This window comes from Buteo buteo, chromosome 6 (assembly GCF_964188355.1).
Source record: "Buteo buteo chromosome 6, bButBut1.hap1.1, whole genome shotgun sequence".
In the NCBI taxonomy this organism is placed as follows: Eukaryota; Metazoa; Chordata; class Aves; order Accipitriformes; family Accipitridae; genus Buteo; species Buteo buteo.
Genome location: NC_134176.1, coordinates 30,284,461 through 30,312,142, shown reverse-complemented (window position 1 = coordinate 30,312,142; position 27,682 = coordinate 30,284,461). Strand labels below are relative to the sequence as shown.

Sequence of the window (27,682 nt, the reverse complement as noted above, 5' to 3'; positions counted from 1 at the left end):
TAAGGGCAGCTTACATGGTAGTTATTTTTCTGATTTACTGAATGTCATTGGTAGGTGGTGTCAAGGAGTATGAAAATACCACTACATTATTACATGGCTTATTAGGTTATTAACTTGAGTACGTAAATACTAGGCAGTGACCAAACAGAGACCTTCTGTGTGGTCAGAACTCCTCAAGAGAAAAAAAAAAAAAAAAAAGAAAAAAATAGACAACTACCTTTCCAGAACTGAAAGTTGAATTCAGTACTTGATAGCTTGGTATTTTGTCATAGCAAGCTATTGGGAGGTAACTGTGCCAGGACCAATACAGTTGCAAAAGTAACTCTATGTTAAGAATATGAGAATAAATTTTCAGGAACAGCTCTAAGTCATATTCCTTTTAAGACAAATGAAATGTGGTAATTTAAAAAAAAAATAAAATTGAATTTTCAACTTTATTTTTTTTCTTGGAGATTATTGGTATATAGCATATATTTAATAAATGACATGTTTGTTGCTGCATTTGCTTAGAACTTTACTGTGTGTTGAAACTGTCTTCCTATCCAAAACATAACATTTCTGATAATATTTGTGGTAGTTTGGTTATCCTTTCAGGATTGTCTCAGTCAAAGAATCCCATTTCTTTTCTACTAGAAACTGTTCCCATGACTCTAAATTTCACAATTGAATTATATCTGTCACAGTGTTATAATTAAAAATACTACATTCTTAGCCAAAATACACATTCAACTGTACCTAAATATAGAAATCCATATTTTTAGTAAAATTGTGGTTTTCTCCAAAAATGCAAATATTAGGAAATTTTGAACTAAGCTTTCTATTTCAAATTCTAAAATCATAGGTCACTTAGATAATTTTAATTGTTTGTACCATTGCTCTAAAAAATAAATGCCCTAGAAGCAGTGATATATTTCTCAAAGGTATTTAAACACATGAAAAATGAACCTCAAGAAAATTATGTCTCAGGCCACCCCAGTACACCACATGTGCTAAAAGTATGATTGACTGAGAAAATTAAAATATTTCTTTCAATACAGTATCTTAACCTGGCAACAGGTGTAAACTGCTGTGTCATTTGAACTAAGCTATATTTATGTATACATTGTAGGTTCACATGATACCTAGTTGCTTATTTGTGTTTCAGAAACACAAAGTATACTGGAAATAATTAGTTGGACAGATCATGACTTAAAAAAAATACATACTTGTACAGAATCTGTGTGCCCCTGGAAACAAAAATATTTAATAGCTGACTGTCCTTACTGCAGATATGAATAGGCCAAGACGCAGATTGTGGTTTAGCAAATTACAAGGAATTGCTAAGAACAGAGGGTTGCAAAACAGTGAAAGATGGCATATCAGAGCTTGATTTGTACATACTGTAGGATACCTACTCAATAGAAGTTTCCTAAATTTAAGTATCTAAAGCCATAAAATAAATCCTCAGAGGAACTTCAAATAAATATTTTTTCAAATAGTTTTTCTCATCCCCAATTGTACAGACAAATAACCTGAGACGGAGAGATTATTATATGCTGGAAAAGCGCTTTCTTATTTTCAGTGTGTTCAGAGCGGTGTATAGATCAGGAGGTGCTGCTTTTTTTCCCCCATGGAGGTTCTGCACTATTGTTGTCCAATGGATCAATCAGTTTCCTAAAAGTCAGGGGACAGCTTCATTTTGTGAAGGCTGGGTTCCTTTGCAATGTGCAGTTGACAGAAGATAGCACTCCTGGGACTTTGTTCTTACGCTTTTGGAGTCTTTATTCCTGTTTATTTATAGTTCTGGAGCTTTAATAAAACTGCATGATTCTTGCCTCACTTTTCCTTTCTTGCTAAATAAGAACAGTTGATGTTTATAATATAGGTGCATGGTGACTGGGAAAAGTGCAGAGAACTTCATAAGGAAATTTTGCTTGTTGCAGCTTGTAAACTACATCATATACAATGTAATGCTAGGGATGACATTAATGTGTTGTTTAAAAAGCTGCTGTCAGGCCAATGCACATGTATTTTCCATAATGTATATGTGCTCATGTGTGATATTTAGACTGCACCATAGCTGCAAATGTGTCTGGAAAAATGGCTTTGATTAATTGACTTCCCTCCTCTTCTCCTTTCCTCTCTTCAGACGCAAAGGCTCCATTCATTATCAGGCAAGATCAGAGGAGGAGGGGAGCAGAGTACCTGGGTCACACGCTGTTAGAGTTACAATTTTCCAAATGCCATAAGTAAAGAGTTGGGAATGGGAAATATCCAGGATGGGAGAGGACCTCTGTGTTTGAAGGTCCTCCTCCATTCCAAATATTGGTCTGATTTTACCTTTAGCTGTGCAAATTCACATCTCTCCATTGCATATACATGTAATGTTACATCTTCAACTCTGTCGGCCTTTTTCATGTGTCACATTTTCAGCTCTGCAGGTATGAGGAACCACGAGCACTGACGCACTGATTGAGGGCTATTCTTTCCAGTGTTCTTTGTCCATTTGTTCCTTTTCCTTAGGAAATTACTACCCATAAGAAATAATATATACATATGTAATTCTAAAGCCAAAACTCATACTTCATTACATCAACTGACAATTTCCTTCACTTCTGTTTGTATGTATTCTTCTATGAATGGTTCCCTCTTTTTGATGCCTCTGTGCTGATAAGAATTTATTTCTGCTAAATTTCATGTATGTTCACGGTATTCGTGCCATGCATAATTTATCCATAAAATCAGAATTTTGCACAAGGAGAATATTGCTAGTCAAAACCCAAAAGTTTGGCCCCATCTTTATTCATCATATTTTGCTTCTTCAGTTTAACATTATTACTGGTTAATAGGTGCACCTGAAAATCAAGCTGTATTGTAGTATCTGGTGCGTTATGTTAAATGAATCTTTTCTAGGACAGCAAGTCTTTTTTTTTTCTAATGAAAAAGAATACCTCATCTTTTCCAATTTTCCTATCAAACACATCCACATCATCTCGAGACGCTGCCACATCCAGCTGCATCTATACTCAACTTCAATTATATGAAATTACACAACCTACTCTGAGGTCCTTTAGGTTCTCTTTTGCTGTGTGTGGCACACGCATAGTGCATTTCCTGTGAAGTGCATGATTACAAACTATTCAGTACAAGCCTGTTTTAAGTAAACAGTAAATTAAATATTGTCAGTGCTTGTTCAGACGTGCACTTATGAAGGAAAAAGAACTTCTAGATTTGGGTTCATAAAAGTCTAGATTTAAGAAAGGGCCAGACATAAACTAGGCATCCTTTTTCCTTTTTAACTTCTCTTGGCTGACCCAGTTGTTTAACAGCTGGTACAAAACACTATATTCAGATGCCCATACAAGGAAAATTGGGCTAGACAAAATGCTGTAGGTAGCAAAATTCCTGTTTATTGCTCTTTATTTGAATGGAGACTTCTCAAAAACATTCTGTCACTAACCGTCAGGTACACTGCTGCCTGAAAGGCTGTTAAGAGTCTGTCTGAGCAACATGCCTCTTTCAACCATGACGAATACAGTAAAAGAACATAATTTTATTACAGTTCTGGCAATATTATTTTCTGCTACGCCAATCAGCTTGACTACAGGAGTTGGGAAAGGAAGGAAATGGTCACTTCCCTAAGAAATTAGGGCTTTTGAGTATTTTGTGGTGTCTGCTACTTCAGTACTAGCATGGTCACTCATATTTGGAGAAGTATACGTGTATTTTATAAAAACCAGAAGCTACAAATGTGCACTTGCAAAGTCTCCTTTCATCTCTGCCAGTTAACTCATTCCCAAGAGAAGCCAAAACTCTTTTCTTCCAAGGGGTCAAATATTGTTTTCGTTCATTCCATAGACATTTCAAAGCGAACAAGAGTTGCATGTGTGTGTTCAGGGCTGCACATGATTTATGATTAAATACAGCAAGTACCCCTTTCTTTATTGTATTTTGTTTCTCTTTCTTACACACAAGTATGAGTGAGAAGCTCTGGTAAATAATTCACAAATTTATCAACCTTATCAGTGGCGTATGAAATGGCATAACATATAGTAGATCATGTTTCCAGTTCCTCTCTCTATTACTAGATTTTAATGCAATTTGTAAAAATAAAAAATACATTTAAAAAAGAAACAAAATATTTTAATCACTGTTAAAGCAGAGATCCTTTGTAAACTAGTAAAAATATTAGTGAAAAAAAGGATGAAAAATACTTGCTTTGCAAATTAAGAATGCAGAGATCTAAAGCAGTCTAATTTGTTCTTTGAAAACGGATATGAGAGTTAACTCAGAAACACAATATTAATAGATTTGTATGAGTGCACATAAGGCCAATATATTCAATGCTGTAATTTTTTTATGGTTTCATAAATAGTGCTATCACCAACATTTCAAAGAAATCTGAAAAAAACAGAGCTCATATGTGGTGGCATAAATTTAGTGTATTTTATAGAACACTGTTACTCCAGATATAGCCTACGGGTTGTGACTTTTCATAAAACCTAATGAATTTCTAGATTTGTCAGCTGTTTCAACACAGATGTACTTTGCTGATCTAATGGAAACATTTTGAGCCCAGATCCAAAATATCAATAGCTTTTAGTATCGCAAATTAGTTTGGCTATTGGGTAAAAGGGGATGTGGTTCTTGATAAAAAGCAGCAAATAATTTTGTACATGTGTTTTATGATACTGCTTCTCCAATGTCTGATACTGAGGGTTTTTTCTCTCTTTTTTTTCTTCTCTTTTTTTTGCAGAGTTTTAAGTTGAATGTTGATAGCCACTGTGCTTTAAAAGAAGCAGTGGTAGAAGAAGGACGTCAACTTCTTGAGCTTATTGTATCTCACAAATCAGGTAAATCCTTCTGAAATATTGCAAGTCTTTATGTCTCCAGACTATTAAAGAATGAAGAAGCATTGCTGTAAATTACTGCATATATTCACTTCCTTATGTATTATTAATATTTACATTATCAGATTGACCTTCAAGATTTATAAATGTTTCATATACTGCATACAATGCAGTGATACTTATAAAATGAAATACTGCCTGCAAATAGTCTGTTCATTTTATTTTGGTCTTGCTGCTCAGCTGAGTTTCAATTGAAATCACATCACTGAAAACTTCACACTGACACATTCTTTGATGTAGGTGCTATGGAAATAACATTAAGATAATGAATTAGGATTTCAAATATATATATATTTTTACATACTCTGCATGGGTAATTGCATTGGTAAGGCTTTATTTTGCCACTTAAACTAATTCTTACATTGACTTTAATATATTTATGAGGAATAGATTAAAATTAAAAATACCTTTTTCCTTTGGTTAGGGTGGTCTTTTTCTGCAGAGGCCTTAAATTGAGAGGAGGGGGAAAGGTATACTGATTTCCCTTTCTCTATCCCCACCACCTCCTATATTTTTAGATGTTTGCATGACTTGTATGATAATGGGGTTTTAATCAGCATATGCTGCTATGGAATGCCATCTTAATTTTGGCTTACTTAGCATGCTTTTCATCCAAGTTGAAGTTATCCTTTGGTCTACTGTTCTCTGATCATGTTATACATTGTGCCTCTATTGTTTCACAGCATCAGATGGATCTGTGTAATGTGAAAGCTATAGGAAATTAGTGACTTCTATGTATAGTTCCAAAAAGGTATAGAAGCCATAGCAGAGAAGGGTAGTGCATGTCATCATACATTTAGAAAATGGTAATGTGTAAACTACAGAAAATATTTACAGGAGTTGGAGGTAAGAAAAATGTCTTGGGAAGATTATAAAATGTTTCGAGATAAAGACTGAATATTAGAAGGTGAGCTTACTGTAGCATTCCCTACTGCCTTAGAAATCACAGTTTATGTGGGATTTTCCTCTTGAAATTGTCAGCTGAAACATAATAAAAATTTAACATGATGGCTAAAAGAAATGTTTTGACCCTATAGCATTGTTTTGCAGTATGAACAATAGTAAAGCTTGGATTTATTGCTGAGAAAATACATTAAAATCCTTGTTGCATTTATTCTTTTACATTTCCTGCTAATTCTTTGAAAAAAGAATAATATTTAAAGATGCAGTTGAGTTTACAGCTTTTACTTTTTTCCCCTTCATTTTGGAGAAGGACTGAAGGACATGCTGCAGATGATTGCAAGTCAATGGAAGGAACTACAGAGGCAAATCAAACGGCAACACAGCTGGATTCTTAGGGCTCTGGATATCATCAAAGCAGAGATACTGGCTACTGATGTGTCTGCAGAGAATGAGGAAGGGACTGGGAGCCCTAAGGTAAGTGGCTTGAAGTTTGCCTTATTTCCTCTTATTTCCGTCTTCTTTTGAACTAGGCACCACTGAAGTTTTCTTTCCAGCCTAAGGCTTTTCATTTCTACTGGGTAAACTTTTTTTTTTTATAAACAAAATGAAATGCCTTACACTGAAACAATAAAAAATCTTAGAACTTTCAAGTTTTTCAGGAAGACCTGTCTCATTGTGTGTAGAGGGGCATGAGGGGGAACATAAAACATTTAGTAAACAAAACATAAAGCATCTTTAACATGAATAATCAGAATGGTTTTAAATTGTTTTGTTGCAACTATAAATCACTATAATCAGTGCAATCACTCAGCTCTGACATCCATTAGCCGCTTGGTTACAGCAAATTAACAAAGAAGAGAGAAAGTGATTCATTATCTCATTCCTGTTAATGACTATCAGATGCATTGCTTAATTAGGGGATGGCCATTGTAGTGGGAAGAAGGTCATATGCCTTTTCACAAATCTTTTTGCTCTGAGTTTAAGTCCTCCATAATAGTGCATGCGTTGAATACAAGTACTTTAAGAATAAGGTATTGACACCTATCATCATTTTGTGGATATTAATCATTAAAGAGGGCTATAGTACTTACCAGTTGCAAAACTTAATATTTGTAAGAGCATTTTCAATACAAAACAAGCTTATTCAAATTGGTGCAAGCAGTGCACGCAATAGAAACTTCTGGCATAGGGTCCATGACCTTTCATTACCATCACTAGTAAGCAAAGGTGTTTGGGGGAGGATGCATTGGAAACTGTTTCTTACCAATGCATTCTAAGCAAAGAATATGCAGCAGAGCAATCCAATAACTCTTAACATCTTGGCATGCAGCAGGCTGAAATTTATAGAAAAATTCAAGATTCCTGTTTCTAGAAATAACAGAGATGGTTGTGCTGAGTAGATTTCCAGATTCTGATGCCAGACAATTCTTTGCATTGAAATTCAGTGCTTCCTAGAGAGTAGTTTGTAGAGTTACTCTTGGCGAGGATTACATGAAATGTTCTAGCGTTTTCATACCATAATTTTACATAGCAAGAATGATCTTAGAGATGGTGGAGGAAGAGCCAAGGATAACAGTGAAACAAAAATACAGGAAAAGACATATATGCAGGATACACAATTTGAACTGACATCCCCCATCACTTGCATGGTGGAAAATGCTCCTGTGCCACATAGCTCTTACTTTAGGAAGTAGGTGGTGGAGCAACACTTGGTTTCATAGTTAGGTCTGTTAAAGTAGACAGACTAGCTCAAACTTAAGTTTCTACCCCACCAATAATATGACCCTATATCTGAACAGCTTCACTCATCCGTGGCCAAAAGCCTAACTGCTTAATCAAAATTATCACATAAAAAATGTTCTAAAATCCAGATTGATTTTGCTACGAAAATTATGGAATCCTTAGCTTGGAATAATTATATTCAAATATTTGCTTGAAAAGGGAGAAATGGAGGCATGGTTTATGTTGCAGTAAATTTTTCATATAGATCGGTGGTAGTTGCTTGCCCTATGCTTTTTATCGTAAAGATAAGAATGTGAAGGAATGATTTTTGTTTGCCTACAGTTAAGTAAAAACACAAGTAGACAAACAAATGACCAAACAAAAAGTAATTTTGGGTTATTTCATTCATTAAATCACATCCCTATATGATTCTTGTAAGTATGAGCAATAGTGCAGTCAAATACCATCTACTTCTTCAAGCTGAAATATTAACTAAAATTAAAATACAGTTGGCAATATAACTGTAGATTTCAGTTTGCATTTATTTCAGAAGCCAAAAGGAACCTGAGAAGTATAATAGGAAATCTAAAGATTATATCTAGAGGGTATTTTTCTTTTTGCCTTGTTTGAGAAACTACAGGAACAGCATTGGTGTTAGAAATCTGTAAAGAAATAGGGAAAGGAGGAATTTCAAAGACCCTGGGAAACCTTTCCCTTAGGACTTTTTAAACATGTTTTCATAGCGCTATGGCATCTTTTATGCAAGCAATGGAGAGTGGAAGGGAGAGAGGGACATTCTGCACTCTAGAAATACCTTGTCAACATTTGTATTCAAGAATTCAGATTTTGCTTATGAAATTTTTCATTTTATTGTATATAAGTTTCATAGTGGTTTATAGTGATTGCTATAGAAGATTTAAAGGACTTTAAATATTTCTGATGCCTAAGCTCTTCTAATGTATTGCATTCTCTGTACAATCTTAGAAAAACAATGAGATCTCTTCTTTAAGTAAGTATTTACTAAAACTATTGTTCCGTCATTTTTATAAATAAACAAATGGTGACTGTATTCAGCTTGAATTGAAGGATATAAGGTTTTGCCTTCTTAACCCATTCAGAAGTACGTTTAAAAATAAATCTCAGAATTGCCATGATACATTCCAACAAGTACTGATCTAACGTTATGAGTATAAACAGGGCATACAATACATCTGACTTCCCTTCAGAATCTTAGGACACTTAGCTAACAGTAGGGGTTTTCTCCTGATGGAAATAGTAATATTCTAAAATATCTGGAAAATAGGAGGAATGTTTGCATATATGTGTGTATCCTGCATTTTTTCACTTTCTGGAGATGTCTGAGACTGCTTGATCTCTTTATAATTGGGCCATTTCTTCTCCATCACGAAAGGCCTACTGGAATAGTATTACTTTTAATAAACAGTAAAGAGTGGTATTGAAAAATAACATGATGTACTTTCTTATCTAGTGGCTGTAAGTGTTACTGTCTGAATATTATCCTGATCTATCTAACTCACAGTTTGGCGGAAGAGTTGATTTCTTTCTGAAGAGCTTGTAAGTTAATCATGTAACTAATGTCCTTGAAAAGTATACAAATCTTAATATCATTTGCCCACAGTAGATATTCTCCTTCACTGAAAATTGTATGGAGTAGTATTCTTAGGGTCAGTTTTAAGTTCTGCTCCCAGCATGCATTTAGACAGTTAGTTCATTACTATAATTTTTGGATCTGGGTATTTTTGTTCTGCAAGTAAATGTTTGAATTAAGTTTTGGTTTTTTTGTGTAACAGTTCAGAGCATAACATCAGAACCTAGAGGCTGGTAGGTTAAAAGAATAATGGTGTACTCTAGAAATATATATGTAGTCTGTACTTCTGGACATGTTCCTTTCCAGAATAATTGCTATATTACTGAAAAACATTTCTACTTTTCCATTCCAGCTTCAGAGAAATAAGCATGAAACTGGTTAAGACATTGGGCCTAATGTTTAAAACATTGAACTGACTTAGTTGTCTCAGGTAAAAAGCACTCTTGGGAAGATTGCCTTAACTCTATAATGGACTTTTCTGTCAGTGGGTTAATGATAGAAGCAGTAAGGATTTGAAGAATATTAGAAGAAGAGGTAAAAATATGTTTAATAAAGTAAACCCAAAATCACAGAAATAGTAGATGGCTCAGGATAACAGAGTTTGAAGTGGTTAAACAAACCTTTGTATAAAGGGGAGAAGAAAACCGGTGTAATTTCTTCTTGATATGTAATTAAGCATCCCACACCTCCAGGATCATCTCCCACTCAGTTGTGCATAATCTTACAGTTTTTATAGCCATTCTAAACAAACAGTTTTCAGTACACAGAAAAGTGATTTTCATGAAAAAAATGAAAACTTGGTGAAGCTGTTAAATATCTGCCACAGTTTGGGATTCTGGGAACGCCTTGACAGACAGTTTTATAGTGACACTGGTCTCAGATTTAGTGGGTGGACTAAACACTGCAGTCCAGAACAATTACACCCTGCTCAGTGTTTTAATATGAGGATGAATTTGTGAAATAGACAACAAGACAGAGCAAAGGTTAGGGAATAGTAACAGTAACAGTCCTTTCTTTATTACTTCAGACTTGTAACTTGTCCTGGCCATCCAATCATGCTGCTATGACTACAGCATTTAGATTAATACTTTGATACAAAAGGAATGTACAAATGAAGTGTTTTGGCATCTTTGTGATCAGTGCAGAGAAATATCATATTTTTGAGTAGATATTTTGCTTTTTCTCAGTGTCTTTTATCAGCTCTAGATTTCTAATCTGCAGACATCAGTATGATGCATGTACTGTAATATTAAAGCCAACACACCAGTATTTTTTCTGATGTCTTCCATTATTTAAAAAAGGGGAAAGTCTATTATTGGGACAGTCTTAAATATTGTCAACAGATAACAGAGAGCATGATTTCAGAATCTAGGATTTTCACTTACATAACCACTTTGAAAACTGGGTTTCTAGTGTCCAATATATGCAATTGGAATATTGCATATATTATTGCTGTGGTCAGTGCTTTGAAATTGTCAAATGGCACGTGTAACGGGCCTTCATTCTCTTCTCCTTGAGTTAGTTGCTTCTAGTGAAAGGGCAGGAATGGCATATGCTAGAGGGATCACTTTACTTGGGTTGCTGGAGTTTCTTAAGTCACAGGGGACTTTTAAAACTTCACACCTCAAACTGAATTTGTTTAACTTACAGTCCCTCTGTCTTCCACGTGCACAAACTCAGGATCAGACGCATGCATTCAATCCTGTGTCTCATGTTCTTAATATTGTGAAATAAAATGTCAAGTAAATAGCCATCACTTCATCAGTAACAATTTGAAAGATAATGAAATGGGAATCAGACTTCCATCTCTGATATTGTACAGACATATGGAAAGGGAATTTCATCTGGTGATACACATGCCATCCTGGTCTACAGTTATCTCATGGCTTAATCAAGTCTTTTCTTGCAAAAGAAATGTACAAGGAAAGTTGGTATTTGTGCTTTAGCAGAAGTAATTTTTTTCTCTAATGTGTCCATAATGAGCCACATTCCCATGTAGACACAAGAGAGTTTTATGCTGTGAATGCAACACCTTATAGATCAGACATTAAACTGAAGTTCCAACCACCTTTATCCAGGCTTATTTCCAGTATCACTAATTACCATCTGCCACCTTAATTCTTTGCAGTTTCAGCTGAATGTATCAGTCTCTTCTGTTCAGAACAACTGGATAGTCTTGGGCACAGTTAAATAGTTACTAATTTTCACTGGTGAATAAAATACCTTATAATACCTTACAAAGTGTTTCTGTACCGAAAAGTATTACAGCAAGTCCATAGCTCACCATTCGCTACTTCAAAAGATGGTAATAGGGGAAGTGATTTTCCGTAATTAGAACAGAACGTTCAGCTATGTTGCCATTGAGGCATAGTCTTACATTGCTGAATATTTAAAATGCTGTCTGTACATAAATAGTAGTATTGTGCCTAAGAGTTTAACAGTTTAAAATCATTCATGTCTCATTTCAATTCTGAATCTTTTGGAACTTTGGGAGTCTAGACTGAAGATGCTGTGATCTCACTCTTAAGTACAAATGATACTGTTAATTCTGCCCTGTTAGGAAAAAATGCATCTACCGTTATTAATTTGTTTGGCTTTAGGTATTTTAGTGTGTGACATTTGTCCTGCTTTTGACTGGGATATAGTTGATTGTCTTCCTAGTAGCTGGTACAGTGCTATGTTTTGAGTTCAGTATGAGAAGAATGTTGATAACACACTGATGTTTTCAGTTGTTGCTAAGTAGTGTTTAGACTAAAGTCAAGGATTTTTCAGCTTCTCATGCCCAGCAGTGAGAAGGCTGGAGGGGCACAAGAAGTTGGGAGGGGACACAGCCAGGGCAGCTGACCCAAACTGGCCAACGGGGTATTCCATACCATGGGATGTCCCATCTAGTATAGGAACTGGGTGGGGGCGGGGGATCACCACTTGGAGATTAACTACGTGTTGATTGGCAGGTGGTGAGCAATTGCACTGTGCATCATTTGTATATTCCAATCCTTTTATTATTACTGCTGTCACTTTATTAGTGTTATCACTATAATTATTAATGTCTTCTTTTTTTTGTTCCATTAAACAGTTCTCATCTCAACCCATGAATTTTACTTCTTTTCCCAATTTTCTCCCCCATCCCACTGCGAGGGGGGGAGGGGGGGAGTGAGTGAGTGGCTGCGTGGTGCTTAGTTGCTGGCTGGGGTTAAACCACGACACATTACATACAATATTGTTGATCTGTCAGCTTCTATGGTGGGGGTTTGCACCGTGGATGAGTTGGTCAAACAGATAGAAAGAGTAGTGGTGTTTACAAAAATCCTTCTAGAAATCAATAGACAAAATTTTGGTTTTGTGACGAATAAGCCTGTATTTTAGTGTTTTTACTGGAGCATGTGAAACAAACTGAGTTCTTTTTATATTAGTTCTTATCCAAATATAGGATTGAAAACATCCATTAAGAATTTCCAAGCTAATCAGAACAAGCTATGTTGATGTAACAATGAAAAGAACCTAAGGAAGAAGCAAGAAGGAGGAATATTTGTGTCTCTTAGTGTGGCTAGACACTTCCTCAGTTTGCTAGTTTTTAATACCTTGCTTTATAAGTTATGTATTTTTAGTCTTACAGACATCACCTAGAAGGTGAACAGAACTAGCCATCATGGTAACAAAAAGTATCTTCAGGAAGGATTTGAGAGGTGAAACCATAATTTTACACACCATTTTAGAGTGGGTTAATAAAAGGAAACAGAAAAGCATTTTAGAATAAGTGTAGTAGCAGAAGCTGGCATTGGTAAAGGGATGGCCTGAATATGGAAAATGGCATGGGACTGACTTATAGTGAGTCTTAATTGTAGAAACAAGAAATACAGATAAATGGGATCTACTGAAGGGTATCAAAGATGTGATCATGAAAAGTGAGCAGAAAAGCTTTGTTGAAAGTATTGTACCAGACTCTGAGAATTAGTTGGAAAATTTTACATGAGAATTTTAGTGTAGGTAGAAAGAAAATAGAATTTTAGTACCTTTCTGGTACAGGGATTTATTGACAAAACCTGTGCCTTGCCAAGAAAGTGCCTCTCTTTATCACACTGAAGCAAAATTTTCTTCAGCTAAGCAGAAGCTTTCAAAAACCCATGCAAAGCCAAAGTAGCCATGTAATCTTCTAGGTACAAAATGTTTCCTTTAAGTTTCTAAGTGAATGCAATCTTAAATTGATACACTACATACAGAATAATATTCACAGAATACCTCCTCTTCAATATAAAACTGCTAAGATTCTTCTGTCTTGTATTTTGTATCTATCTTAAAGTAAAGGAATTATGTATTTGAACAAGTTCTTGCTTAGTTAAAATGCTTTAACTGAGCAAGTAATTTTGTGGTGAAAGATTGCAAGTTTCCAAGCTTGTAAAATTTTAATTTTAGGGTCATTAGACCAAGGCCTTTTTCACAAACACAGGCACAAGCAAACTGAACCTTAAAACCTTCCTTTGGTCAGCTCTTTTACAAGGGCTTTTTCCCCACCGCACCCTGAGAGAGGCAGGTGTCAGAACTATTGTTGCTTTTCCGGAGGAATTACACAGCTGAGATCTTCCAGGAAACGCTGGAAATCAAATCATGTCCTTGGTAGCCTTATCTTGTTGTGCCTTTGTGAGCCTGTTGTGGATTGTGCTAGGTGGGCTGCTTCATAGGGAAAGAGGCTGTGCAGTTCTTCCCCACTGCCTTCCTCCCCACTGGCTGGAAATCCACAGCCTGCGTTACTGATGCCACCTGGGATGAATCTAACACATTGCTTTGGGGGTAATATGTTGTGATAATAATTACATTTTTAAATGGCTAAGGTGCAGGATTATGCAGATGTGCTTGTAAATGGATTAGCAACACTACCATTGCTTTTGGAAGTCTCTTTCAGTTGATAGAAGAATTTAAATGTTACATATCTGGGAGAGCTGTATTTTGAAAACATTTTTGTTTAAATAGTTGTAGATTTTTTTCTCAATGATTGAAAGCAAACACGTCAGAGGTGCCCAAAAAAAGATTTAGTGCTGTTGGATGTGCAGTCAGCTTCCACGTGGTAGATTCACTGCTATTTACTGGAAGCTGTTTCTCCTGAGTTGTCAATTGTGTGTGCCTTTTAGTGGGCAGGAGGAACAATTTTGCGTTTAATTCAGAGCCTCCCTTCACAGAGAAAGGAATGAAGCTAAGCAGACAGTGTTTGGACTGCAATAAAGACAAATGAATATGAGCTCTGTCCTAAACCTCTTCTTTCATGTTGCATAAGCCCTGTTAAAACTGCTCTATATCAGAAGTTAACTAAATATTTTGCTAGTTTTTCATGAAATTGTGTCCCTGAAGTCTTAGTTAAGCAAACTTGGGTCCTATTTTAGCTCACAGAGATTGTTTTCTCATATATCCATCAACAACCTTGTATATTTGCTGCAAATTCTGTATGACAGTATTGTCTTCATGGTATCTAAAATAATTTTAATAATCTTTAACAAGCCAAATTTCTAGAACAGTAGCAGGGCTCCTCTTTTTTTCCACTGAATCTAAAAGTAACCTTATCTTTGTTTTATTAAGCTCACATCAAGTATCAAATGTAGAGCGCCACACTTTAAAAGTCATATTTTTACAGCTAAATTGCATCTACTATTAAGCACAATATTCAATCCTGTTATAAAACAGGTACATTTTTAAACCAACATATTATAACATTTACTGCAAAAATATCAAAAGTCCTATTCTCATTGAAGATGTGAACAAGTACTCCAACATATCTGTGGCATTTATAGCATGCTTCTATAATTTTTACACCTTGGTGATTCTAGATACTCTATATTGATTACTTTTGGCAACTGTAGGCTCTTTAACAGCCATCACTGTTAATAGAAACAGTTATGCTTAAACAGTTAGCAAAGAAATCATGATTTTTGACTTTAAGAATAAGGAAGGCTACTTTCTACTAAAACATAGATCAAATTCAGTTTGAAAGATGTTTTAAATCTAAATCACTCCACTGAGAACAAGTGCAGACTGAGAACTTGATGAGAACAGATATTTAAACTGACATATGCCCAAGGGGCAAATTTTATCATAATGGTATTTGAATCTTTGAACACTATTATCTGAAACTCTGAAAGTATGTTAGGCTATTGTAACTACACATGCATAACTGGGCCAACTCTGACAAGTTTTATTTAGGCAAAAATCCCAGTTGGGTTTGGCCTGTATTTGAAAATGTAAAAACACGAGTATATTTGTGCATGTATTCATATGAACACATTTATCTTAAGTAACTTAAGCTACTAACCACTCAAAGGCCTTGATTTTCTATTTGGCCAGTATCTGTTCATTCTGCTTTCTCAATACAATCATATTGATGCATTTTTGTTCTGTTATTTTTAATAGGACATATTTTCAGCAACGAATATTGGTGGAAGGCTTCTCTAATTCATGTCTGACTATTGTTTCACATGCTTCACAGATTTCCAGAGAAATCCACATTTAATAAGTTTTTAATAACACGCACACACAACTACACAGATTCATTTTACTGAAAACTGGACATCTCCCACTCTAAAGCAGAAATTTCTAGGATAGACTGTCAGAGCTATTACTTGTCTCCTTTTCTGTGTGGGCTCAGAATCCTGTGTGCCCATTCAAGGCCAAGTTTTTACAGCCACAGGAGAAACAGAGCTTTTACCTTTATTTGGTTTTTGAGTTTGAATTCAGAAGTTGATGGAAAATACTAAAATAAATTCATAAATAAGCAAGTGAAAAGAAGGAATCCTAGCTGACTGAAAATGTCCTGGTGGAACAAGTTTGTGGTTGGCTTTATAGATAGTGATCACTAATGAAGCAAATTATTTGAAATTCAGATCTTTTCAGTTAACTTGCCTTCCTTGTTTCTTATTCCTGCTCCCTCGCCCTCCATGCCATCTGTTGCTCTGCAAAATAGTTCAGGATTTCACCAGGATCAGGAATGAAACAAAATACAGGAGTGTATGGGGAGACTTCTCACAGGGTTCACTGCCTGGTCAGACCCAGATGGAAGTGCAGGCTGAAAGCTAGCGCTCTATAGACATCGTAGATGATTTGCAGGCAAAATTGGTTCTGGTCAGCTCAAACAATAAGGTTTGAATGTGTGTTCTACCCATGTGTTGTTTACCAGTCATCACAATGATAAATATTTTGGATTGTTCAGATAATGTAGCATAAGAGCTAGAGGCTGGGCTTACACGATTTTCTTCTACTTTCTCCACTAGCCTATTTTGCTTTTTATATCTCTCGTAGTAGCAATGCATTATCACCTCATGCTTCTCACCCTGATTACCTCTGGTAGGGCAGGGTCCAGTGGAGTAAACTCAGCTTGCCTCCTGTAGTGAGATGCTTCCTTTTTTTTTGATGCCAAACTGTTCCACCATGTTTTGCTTTTTAAAAAATAGTGTTTAAAAAGCTAGCTTTTCCATTTGGTATAGTCTCCTAAAAATCCTGTACTTAAAAAATGGCAGCTTAATATGGATGCTATTGCCAATTGTCATTACTAAAGATTGTTACTTTTGCTAATAGCATTCTATCTTTGTCATTTTATTAAAATTATATTACTGCTCTGAAAACAAAAATTACTGCTTTATTCAATTGAAGAGTGACTGGCATGGCACTTGTCTGATCTTTAAAAAGAAATTTTACTTTCATTGTATTTGTGCATTAAATTAAGTGTTCGTATCTACAGAATAAACTAACATCTTATAAATATTACTGTGTTTAATTATCAGTTCAGTATTTGAGTTTTTGCTGTTATGGTTGATGTCTAAGAGTGATTAAATGTGTAATAGAGAACAAAAGGAACATTGATGTGAACAAAGATACTATTAGATAAAGGTAAATTTCATCTTCTGCATGTTTTTATTCTTTTTAAAGTATTTTAATTACTTTTATATTCAGAGTGATTGGGTGGCATTTCCTTTTTCTCAATTCAGTTCCTATTTTAGTCTTTCAGAACAACATCTTCTAGCAACTATTTAATCTGTAGAATCTTTCAGTTATAGTCTCAGCTGTATACTTAAAGCAGCTATTCTTCACTGGGGTGGTCACAAAAGGGAAATCAGGTAAAACAATGTTTGAAGGAAAAATCTACTCGGACATCCTGCATTTTAAATCTGACTTGTTCTTAAATGTCTTGTGGCATAGTACACTTGACTACGCCTAAACTTTAGATTCAGAGTGATGTTACAGATTTTGCTAGTTTTTTAAGCTAATCTATTACAAGGCAACAGAATATGATGCTGAGCGTTTTGTGACCTGACTTCTTTATGTGTACCTACATTATGAAAAAAATAAGCAACCTTTTCAGTAGAGCACTTAGTGAAATATAGACTTACATATTAAAAGACTGCAAGATGCTTATAGTAAAATCATATGCAAGTTTGTATGTCAGGTCTGGTAAGTTGTGAATAATATTTTTTGTATCTTTTCTTTTTTAGTATTTTGCCAGGATTTTTAATTAAGCCTTTCCTATAATATCTCAGATGCTCCTAATTTATTGATAATTATACTTACCCAGGGTAGTGTAACTAATGTGGGAGATACAATGGGGACTGCATCACATTTAGAAATTTAGACTTGTTCCTTACACACCTGGAAGTAACTGCAGAAAAATGTGTGGTAGTAGTGTACTTAGCCACATCCCATGGGCAGCTGTAAACATTAATGACAGTTAACCTAAGATGGCTTTAAATGTAAAATGGGGTTTCTGACCAGGAGACAGGTGGTATGCCATATTCTTTTATAATCGCCCCATAGCATGCTTTATGAACCATCATCAGGCCAGAGAGAAAGAATAGCTCATCTGGGCATGTACACTTCATTTCTTCATCCTCTTTTTCCTCTTTGCAATTGTGTTACATAAAGGGAGCCAGGCATTTAGCACAGAATGCCTTAATCCTTGAGTTTATGAGCCCTAAGCACATCACAAGTATGGTTGATGCTGACAGGTCACATCATCCCTTATGAAATGGAGAAAAATGGTGAGAAAGGAGAGAGAAAATTGCAAAGGAAAAAGTTCAGATCTGCATAAGAGTTCGGCACCATGTGTTCTGAAATACTATGACTTAAAGCTATGATACGCAACAGAAGTCTAGAATGGTGCTTTTATGATTGCTTATATTCAAGGACCGTCAGTTCAGTTCAGAGGGGTGGGGCAAGAAGGAGGTGACTGAGGTCAGCTTGTCTTTTCTGTCCTTGCTGTTGGTTTGGCAAATTTTCCTGGAGACTGTAAGGGCGTTAAGTACAAATATTAGCTTGTACACCCTGCCCTTCCTATCTTAGATTTGAGGTGCAAGAGTTTAGAGCATTGTATAATAACCAAATACTACTAGAATGGCAAAATATGAAGTGGAGTGCAAGAAAATAGGATCAGTTTCTATTTTACAAACTGGGTGTAGTAAGGTGAAACAGCCCTGAAACAAGGAATGGAAGTATATGCCCAGCTATTTTTTTCTAAATATGACAATTAATGTGTTAGTTTGCAAATCTGTTATTTTTTGTCTAGTCAACTACTCAACAACAGTAATGTTTAAAAGTTACTTTCATAGGTTTCTAATCTAATAAAATGTTTTAAAAATATGTTGTTTATCTGTTCGACAGGCAATTTTTTAAGGAAATAAATAGAATATATTTAAGTTCATGGTTTTGCTAGTTCATTCATTTGAGCCTTGATTCTTACTCTTTGGTATAGATATTGTATGAAGCATCCATGTTTATCTCAGTGGACTTATTCCTGACATGTATTGCTACAAAGACCTTTGTTTGTAGAATATCAGCTAATTAAAATAAATCTAAAACTGAACATGAAAAATGTTGATTTCCAATTCAGTGAATTCTAGCAATATTATAACAAGTTTGTTTTTAATTCTTGAAAAACATATCAAAATTAACTTTTCTCCCATTTACGTAATGCTTATAACTAAACTTCCTTCCTACTGTGAGACAGTTTCATTTATTGTTATTTGTAAACAGCTTAGTAAAGATGCATAGTGGATTGGTCTAGAAACTCCTTGAACAGTTTCTTTTGAAATAACACTACATACGTTAAGCTCAATTACACATCCAAACAGCCACAGCACACTTTTGGTAATTTATTCATTGATTTAACATAGTACCCAGAAGAGTCATGCCTGCTGTCAATTTTGTAATATATTATGTTTTAAATATACTCATGCTCACCCATGCACGCCATTAAGGTGTGCATAAACCTGTGTTTTTCTCTCTTGACAGCTATAAATGTTTGTTATTATTACACAAAACATATGTTCATGTTGTTTTTGTCTAAATTATTCTATCTGGGGCTATAAAGTTTTAATGTTATTAGTTGCCCTTAGAATTTTAATGTTTCACTGCTGTAACCTTCTTAGGATTTCTCTGCAATTAAATAGAAACTATTTCACTACAGCCTGGAAGAACAATATATTTTATACAAATAATAAAAAAAATCCTTCTTGCACCATTTTCTTCCAGTGTAGTAAACTGTTTACTTGACAGGGTTCTATATACAGCAGCCCTACCTTTAGTATTTTCCAGAACTGAATAGAATATTACACTTTCCTACAGTCTTCTCATTAAAAAAAAAATATTCTAGCTTAACCCCTTTAAGAGAGAGGTATGTCATAAGCAGTTTGCTTTGAAGGCCCTCTCCCTGCTGTTCTCTGTTGTCCCCTTACTTGGTAAAGTAGCTCCATTACAGAGGAAACCTCACTGTAACAGATATACTATGAAAAAAGCTGGAGGGTTAGGAGATAGCATGATATTAGTCTAGAAAAATCACTTGAAGAAACATCTCCTGTGTTGTCTTCTAAATAGCAGCAGTGTTGACAATAGGAAAATGTATTACTTCCCCCCTCTTTCAGTTTTCAAGGCCTTTTTCTAAGGAAAGAGAGCAGATGGGAATTCATCCAAGACATTAAAAGATATTTACTGCTTTTAAATGAGCGAAGGACTTATTTAGGACATTCTTTTCCATATACTAGGTTAAGGCATTATATGGACCTTTTTTCATTTTGTGCCAAAATACCCTCTCACAGAGCAAGTAATGTATAAGTGCCATGCAGATTTTAAATATCGGACTTTTATTATCTTATTTCTAAGTATAGCACACTGGTATTTCTCCTCGACTCATCAAGTTTTGTTCCACAATCTGACTATTGCTCCCTTTGTGTGTAGAGGAGCAAGAGGGAGAAACAGTGATCAGAACATTCAAAATAAACTGATTAGAATATGCTTGCTCTCTTAAATTGATTAGGCAAGATTTCTTTTAGAAAAAAAATAAAGTTATTTCTAACTGAATTTGTGCAAAATGCTTGAGATACTTTTACCTGAGCATTTGAATTGGAAGGTGCTTCATGAATCTTACATTAAAAACTTGAAATCAGAATAACCTGTCTGACATCTTTAAGGAAGATATGAGGAAGACGACATACTTAATGGCATTAGTAGCTACTCATGCTTGGTATTTTTGAAGCACAGCATATGTAAACTTCAGAATACCTTTTGGAAAAAGGTGATTTTTACATTTTACAGAGAAAGAAACTGAGGCAGAGGGATGAAGAGCCTGCCCCACAGTTACAGGGAGAGTCATCAGGCCAGCTGGAATTAGAATTCTGGAGTTTTGTCTTCCAGCCTCTTGTTGAGCTCACTGAACCAGGAATTCTCACACTTCTGCAGTAACAAGATCTGTTAATATTCAGTGCTTCCAGGACTCTGCCAAAAAGATTTCTTTCTTTATGAAAATGAATTCTGTCCACCCAAATTTAATTTGTCTCCCCTGCTTTCCTTGCTCTTCTTTATTTGTTCTTTCATTCACTTTTTCCTTTCATTTCCTTTATGCTCCTGAATTTCTTTTTTTTTAATTTATTTTTCCTTTTTCCTCCTTTTTCCACATGCTGTTAGAGAATTGTGTCTTTTCATCCCCCACAATATTTCTTTTTTTGTTTCTCATTTTCCCTGGGTATCTCAAACCTGCCCTCAGAACTGCTCCGTTGTACAGGGCCACAGTTGCTGCTCACAAACAGTGTTTCACAGCACCCTAATTTTCGAGATTTTAATTATATCTGAAGCTTTGCCAATTACATGGTGAACTTCTGCATTGGAAAGAATAAGACCACAGCCTTCTATCCTCAGAACTGAAAAGCCTATAATAGAAAAAAAATGTACCATTTGTTGAAGAATAGAGATAACAGGGAAAAAGCAGTGTGTCAAGGTACTTGGTTAAACAATAATCTCTTACAGAGCACTCATTACTGCTAAATAATTGACTGTGTTGGGAGAAAGGTTTCTGTGTGAAGAGAGGTTCAAGAAGGTCAGTTATCTAGTGGTAATGACCGTAGCGGTCATTAGAGGGTATTAATGCTATTAAGAACAGAACTTTAACTTTTTATTGAAGTTTTTATTTAAATTATATTAACTTTGATTCAACTTTTAATTGAGGTGCAACCATCCAAATTCTATAGTCAGGAACCAAGAAGTAATGAACATAAAATTACATGTTCTTCTGATAGGCTGATGGGTCTTTAATATATTATAATTTTGAGAGTCTCTACAGAGCAGTTATTAGTATAAAACTATTCAGAGGTATTCTATTAGAATTAGGGTTGGGTGACTGATTCAGGAATAAATCCCAGCTTGACCCATAGCAAATGCAGACAGTATATTTTGAGTCAAAAAGAACTTCTTTTCATAAATACAGGTGCATGTGATCTCAAAACACTTGCTAAGTTAAAGCAAAAATCCTTTGATGCCTAAAATGATCTGTCTTATAAACCTGATGCTGGATGGCAGCAGCACTGAATTTATTCTGAATTGAGTTTATAGTTCCATACTAAGTTCAGTACTTGTATAGAGAATCTCATGCTGAAAGGAAGCAGCAACAGTATTACTGTTGTTCTTCCAGCCTCTACAAGAACCAGAGTCAGGGTATGGCTGGGGCTCCCAGGAACTGAAACATGACCTACTAGGTGGAAGGCTTGAGCTAATACATCAGTAGCCCTCCTGCTCCTTCTTTCTATCTTTTTTTCTGTAGGGCATTTCAGGGATAGGCTGCTGAGTAAGTCTGAAGTGCTGGAGGGCTAGAGAAGAGGTGTGAGACTGTAAAATGAACTCTCAGGGGACCAGAGGAATATCATATGTCATGCCACCTTCTAGTCTTCTTGCAACAGAATTTTTTGTCTTTGCCTTTCTAACCTAAGGAGGTAGTAACATGCTTTAGAATAACAGCAGCAAAACCAACATGCTACCAGAACAAAACACTAAACACTGTTTCATTCACACAGTGGAATGATGAGAAAAAGAATGGCTGATACATGATAGGACTTAATCACATTGCCCAGTGCATATCTGGGCAGGTGCTAAGAGACTTTGGTAAGAAAGGAACAGCATAGCATACAGAGGATTGCAAGCTGAACAGAATTCTCCATGCTGTCATGGCAACTTTTCAAGGTACAATTTGAGAGCCAAAAGCTATATTGTGTTTATGAAAAACTGTGACATTTAAAGAGATCTACCAGTCTTATAAAGTAGCAAGGAGAAAAGAATTTTGGGGTGAGTTATCTATAACAAAGGAGAACATGCTATCCAAAAGATTTTTTGCTGCTTTTATATTAATGCATCAAATAAAAACAATAAAGTTAAACGGTAGTTATTTATTGCATTATTATCTGACAGGGTTTTTTTTCAGTGAGGAAAACCCAGTTACTATACTATTAGTGCCAATTGACCTTACTACAGAAAAAAATGTTCTGGGGTTTGGAAATGTTCTAGATGTTTCCAAAACTTCCAGGATGTTGTTCAATTTGCAATTCTGTTGTTCATTATATATTTCTATAGTTTCATTGTATGGAGTGATGCACAGTTCTATGAAAGCATCTTCTGCTTCTATTCCTGCTTGTAATCCTTTGAACTTTTTTGTTTTCTCATAATTACAGACTTGGGGAATACTTTGTATTAAATTGGTCTGCTGCCATTTTCTTGAAGGGAAAATTTCTATATGAACTGATAATGGCTTTTTTTCCCATGTAAAAAAAAAAGTAACTGCTTTACACTTTTGGTAGGAAGCCAGGTTTTTGTCATTTAGACATGTCACGTCGTTATGAAAACATCATGCATCATAACACAACATAACAATGTGATTTGCTGAGATGCTGACTCCTCTTGAAAAATTGTAAAGTGGCGTGTGCATATTTCCATGCAAAGAACTACCTGAGTATTTCAGAGCATTTTCCTGGGGCTGCCTGGTGCAGTGGTCTAATGTATTAGCCTTGTAATTGGGAGAAGATAGGTTCTAATAAGCGATGTGCAAGTCTTTGTAGTTCTACTTCATAGGTATATGACATTTTCATAAAATCATAGAACAAAGTACTAAAAGACATTCTAGGAATTTATTTAGTCCTCTGCCCTGCCCAATGCACAAAAAGTTAAAAATCATATCTGAACTGTTTCTGCTGTCTGTCTTCTTAGAAACAGCCAGTGCTGGGTATTCTGTAACATCCAAAACAACTTATTCCAGTGCTTAGCAAACTTGAAAGCTTTTTCCTAGTGTCTTGCCTAAATTTACCTCACAGCAGTTTATGCACAGTTGTTCTTGTCCTATCCCCAGAAGACAAAGAGAATCGTTACTTTATTCTGTGTGGCAAGCTTTAACATATTTGAACATCACCACCAATTTGCTATTCTGTTTCACATTGCATGGGCTTGTTCTGTCAAATTGTAAACTGAGTGTAAAACTAATAATACATGAAAGTCAAGATAAATTACTTCCACGGTAAACAAACAAAAGAAGTGACATCCTCTTCTCTGCACCCCTTGAGATTCAAACATTATCCCAATATTCTGCAGTGTGGCAGAGAGCCTTCACTGTATCAACAGTCACAGGAGGACACTTCCATCTCCCCTGGTCCTTAGGTGCCAGCTCTGTACATAGCTGCTGTTTTTCACAGTAAGACCAGTTCTGTAATCCCTTAGACACAGTGGAGGATGAGACTGGAAGCTGAGGCACTGCAGAGTGTCTAAAGGCAGATGACATTTAGTCATCTGCCACCCCTCCAGTCAGGAGTGTATTGTTGTTAACCTACTTACCTGATATCTTTGGTAACTATGTAGAAATATTCCTTGATTGTACTAGAAATGATCTCCTGCACTTAACTTGCTAGTAAACAACTGTTTACTCAGGGAGATGTACACTTTTCCCCCTACTGCTTTTGTTGCTACTTTAAATTCTCCTCAGTGTGTAATATACCTTTTGCTGGACCTTATGTTCTATAGTAATATGTATGTTAAAAAAATACAGGATAAGTCAGTTCTTATTTTTTTTACTCTCTTGACTAAGTCCAATGTCACTTGCAGTTAACAGCTTTGGGGTGTTTGATCCTCAAAGTTTTCCTTTTAAGGAGACCTTAATAGAATACAAACAGATGCATAGTTGGGGAGGTGTAGCACTGGCCAGAAAAAGGCAAAAATACTTTAAAGTCCTCGTCATTTAGTATTAGCGCTTGTATTTATCCATGTGATGATCTTATTAAAGACAAAAGAACTATCAACATGAATAGAGTTAAGCATGTTCTCAAAAGTTGCCAGAATTGAGATGTCTGTAGAAACATACCATGATAAATGGTAACAAAAATTGGTGGTAGTAGGAATTCAGAGAAGTGGAGGAAAACGGCAATAGGAGGGGTATGTATGCAATGTATGCATCATGGTAGTTGAAATTAGGAGTCAAAGTCATGTTTGTTTTGGATTGTTACAGTCCTTTCACATTTGCCTGTTGGAACTGTGTAGGCTGAAGTAAAGAAGTTGTGGAGAAGGGAGGTGTCTGAAGCAGGCTGAATCTGACAAAAAATTGAAAAAGCAATGATAAAAAGATAATGAACTAAAGCAATACAGAGTAAAATAATGGGACAAGAAATAATGTTGCTATCTTTTCCTGGTTTCTGGCTATCCTATCTAAGCAAGGGAGAGGGCAGATCTAGGCTTGCTGAGATCTGAGCTACTGTGCACTACACATGGCTATTCTTATTTTTCAGAGGTGGTAAAACAAGGGGGAATGGGAATGACATCACCAAATGATGCAGTTATGAATAACACTGGAGATGTATATGGAGAAGTTACACTTATGAAAAGACAGCAGGGGTGAACAGGCAAGGCAGACCTAAAACTTATTTCCTTTGGTTTTGGTGCCAGCTGATAGTGAGTTTTCTCAGGAACTTTTCCCAGAGGAGTGGTAGAGGTAGAGGCTGTATATGGAGTCTGGCATGAGTTTGTGCCCATCCAGTGGTAGTATCAGGGCATATGGTACATTTCCTGTTTCTCAAGGATTGCAGTCTTTAAATTGTACAATGCAAAATAAAATAATTTTCATGCTGTCCCGTTTATTTTGGCAATTTTGTGCAAATCAGCTTGAATAGAGTTCCTTCCTTATAAGAGCACTAATGATATTATCCTCAAAAGAATGGGAAAAAACCCTTTAAAAAGCATTGACTATATGAATAAACATGAATCATCTTTTGACAACTCTCATATGAAGTGCACCGTTAGGCTCACGTGTGCTATGTGAGCAACATTTTGTCAGGAAAGTCAAATGACCACATGTATTGATTTTCAACTGTAATTGAAATAGCTTAGTGTCGCATGGTATCTGGTTCCAATTTGTGACTTTGATTTGTAGGGATTGTGAACTAATCTTGCCATCACATGTTACATTTGTAAACCGAAGTTTTAAATTGTGCTGATCAGACATATGTAGAAAATTACAGCTGCACTGCAGGCTTGCACCTGTGCCTGGATTTCATCTTTTCTAGTCTTTACTCAGGGCACATGTATAAGCTATGAGAAAATTTATGGTGTGGGAAACCTGTATTAGTAGCATGTGTACCAGAAACAAGTGGACAGGAAGTAAGAAAGATGTGATTCTGTTTTATAGTTGGGGAATCAGGGGCAAAGAGATGGAAGCATTATTAAGAAGTTCACTTAGCAGGTCAGAAACAAGGCAAAATCAGAATCCATATGTCCTTACTCTCAGTTCCTCTCTGTGTAGACTTTGTAAGTCCAGCCTGCTTTGGTTTTTGGTCCATTGGTTGCTACTTAAACATGGCAGAACTTCATTTATGCCTTCTCAATTAGCAAAGGTAAGGAGTGGTGGAAGAGATCCCACACAGAGTGATCAGCAGTGATGCTATTTCATTTGCCTCTAAAAGCTTGTCTGCATGGTGAGCACCTAGGAAATCTTACTAAATTGATTAAGTTATTTTGCAAATGTTAAAGAGCGTTAAACTCCCATATGGATATTCTTACTCAGAAGTGAAGTCACCATAGCTTGCTTTAGCTCCTTTGACAAGGATTAAGCTACAGCAAATTAAGGCCATTTTAGTCCTGAATGGGTGTCCACATGGGGGATTAATGCACTTTAACTTATGCACATTAGTTTTGAAGCATTAGTTAATTCAACTTAGAAGTCTTGTCCCCATGCTAAGTGCACAGAGCGCTTCCAGAGATGTTGATTCCCAAAGCACTAGTGAGTTAGTTCTTTCTGCATCTCTCCTAATATGACATTTTCTGAAGGAATATATTCTTAAATACATAAAGTTTAGTATTTAAACACATAATTTCTAAACATGTGCAGTTCTATTCCTTCACTCATTTAAACTTTGAAAACACCATCTCAAGTAGATGATGTATGTTGACATCATAATGGTGTCAGAAAAGAACTCCAATTCAGTAAATCGCAATCATCTTTAAAAGGGGAAACATCACATAAAAATAAACAGGGTTAGGTATACATTTTCCACACTATACTATGATTTCAGATAAGTATAAAAGCTATTACAATTGTATTTGCCAAGTTAGGCAATGAAAAGCAAAGCAGTATGTGGAAATATCCCTGAGATTTCTCCTGGCAATGCAGTTGAATTTGATTAAAATATTTACTTTCCAGAGCATTTTTATTAACTTCTGAAACAGACTATTTAAAAGATACTGCACAAGACATATCTTGTATTTAGAACAGAAAACTAGTATTGCAAATAAGGAATGAATATGGGTAAGTAGTATTGTTATTACCCAAAATAAAAATAATACCTCTAAAACTGTTCAGAAGTTGGATGTTGAAAAATAGCCAAATGGACATTAATTTAAATGGAGGCACTTCAAGAAGAAAAATGACAGAAGTTACTGGTCTGACTTCATTTATCTGCCATTATTTTCTTAAATGTTCATCTTGACTGCAGCTGTTTGAATAGGAAGCTCTCTAGCTATAAATAGGGAACATGGCAAATTCTCTGGTTTTTTTCCCCTGTTGCCTAACCTTGTGTAATTGATAAAAGTAGCCCTCAGATAAAACCACCTGAAAAGATATGCTTGTTTTCTCCCATCCCAGGCCAAGATGTATCCAAAACAGTACTTAAAAAAACTATTTATGTTATTAAGCAGATATTTATTTATCCCATTGTATACTTTGTTGCTCAGATTGTGGATCATGCAAAAAAAAAACAAACCAAAAACAACCAACCAACAGAACAAAACCCCAAACCAA

General features: G+C 35.6%; 1 protein-coding gene across 2 annotated transcripts in view; it reads left to right on the top strand.

Annotated features, from left to right (window-relative positions):
- The window catches only part of AKAP6 (A-kinase anchoring protein 6), a 236,655-nt gene that overhangs the window by 81,694 nt on the left and 127,279 nt on the right, over nt 1–27,682 (top strand). The window contains exons 6-7 of one of the 2 annotated variants that reach the window (XM_075030308.1): nt 4,736–4,832; nt 6,103–6,266. In XM_075030308.1, the coding sequence (XP_074886409.1) occupies nt 4,736–4,832; nt 6,103–6,266 (261 nt within the window). Of the gene's footprint in view, nt 1–4,735; nt 4,833–6,099; nt 6,267–27,682 lie in introns of both variants that reach the window. The other variant, XM_075030307.1, reaches the window with a different exon arrangement.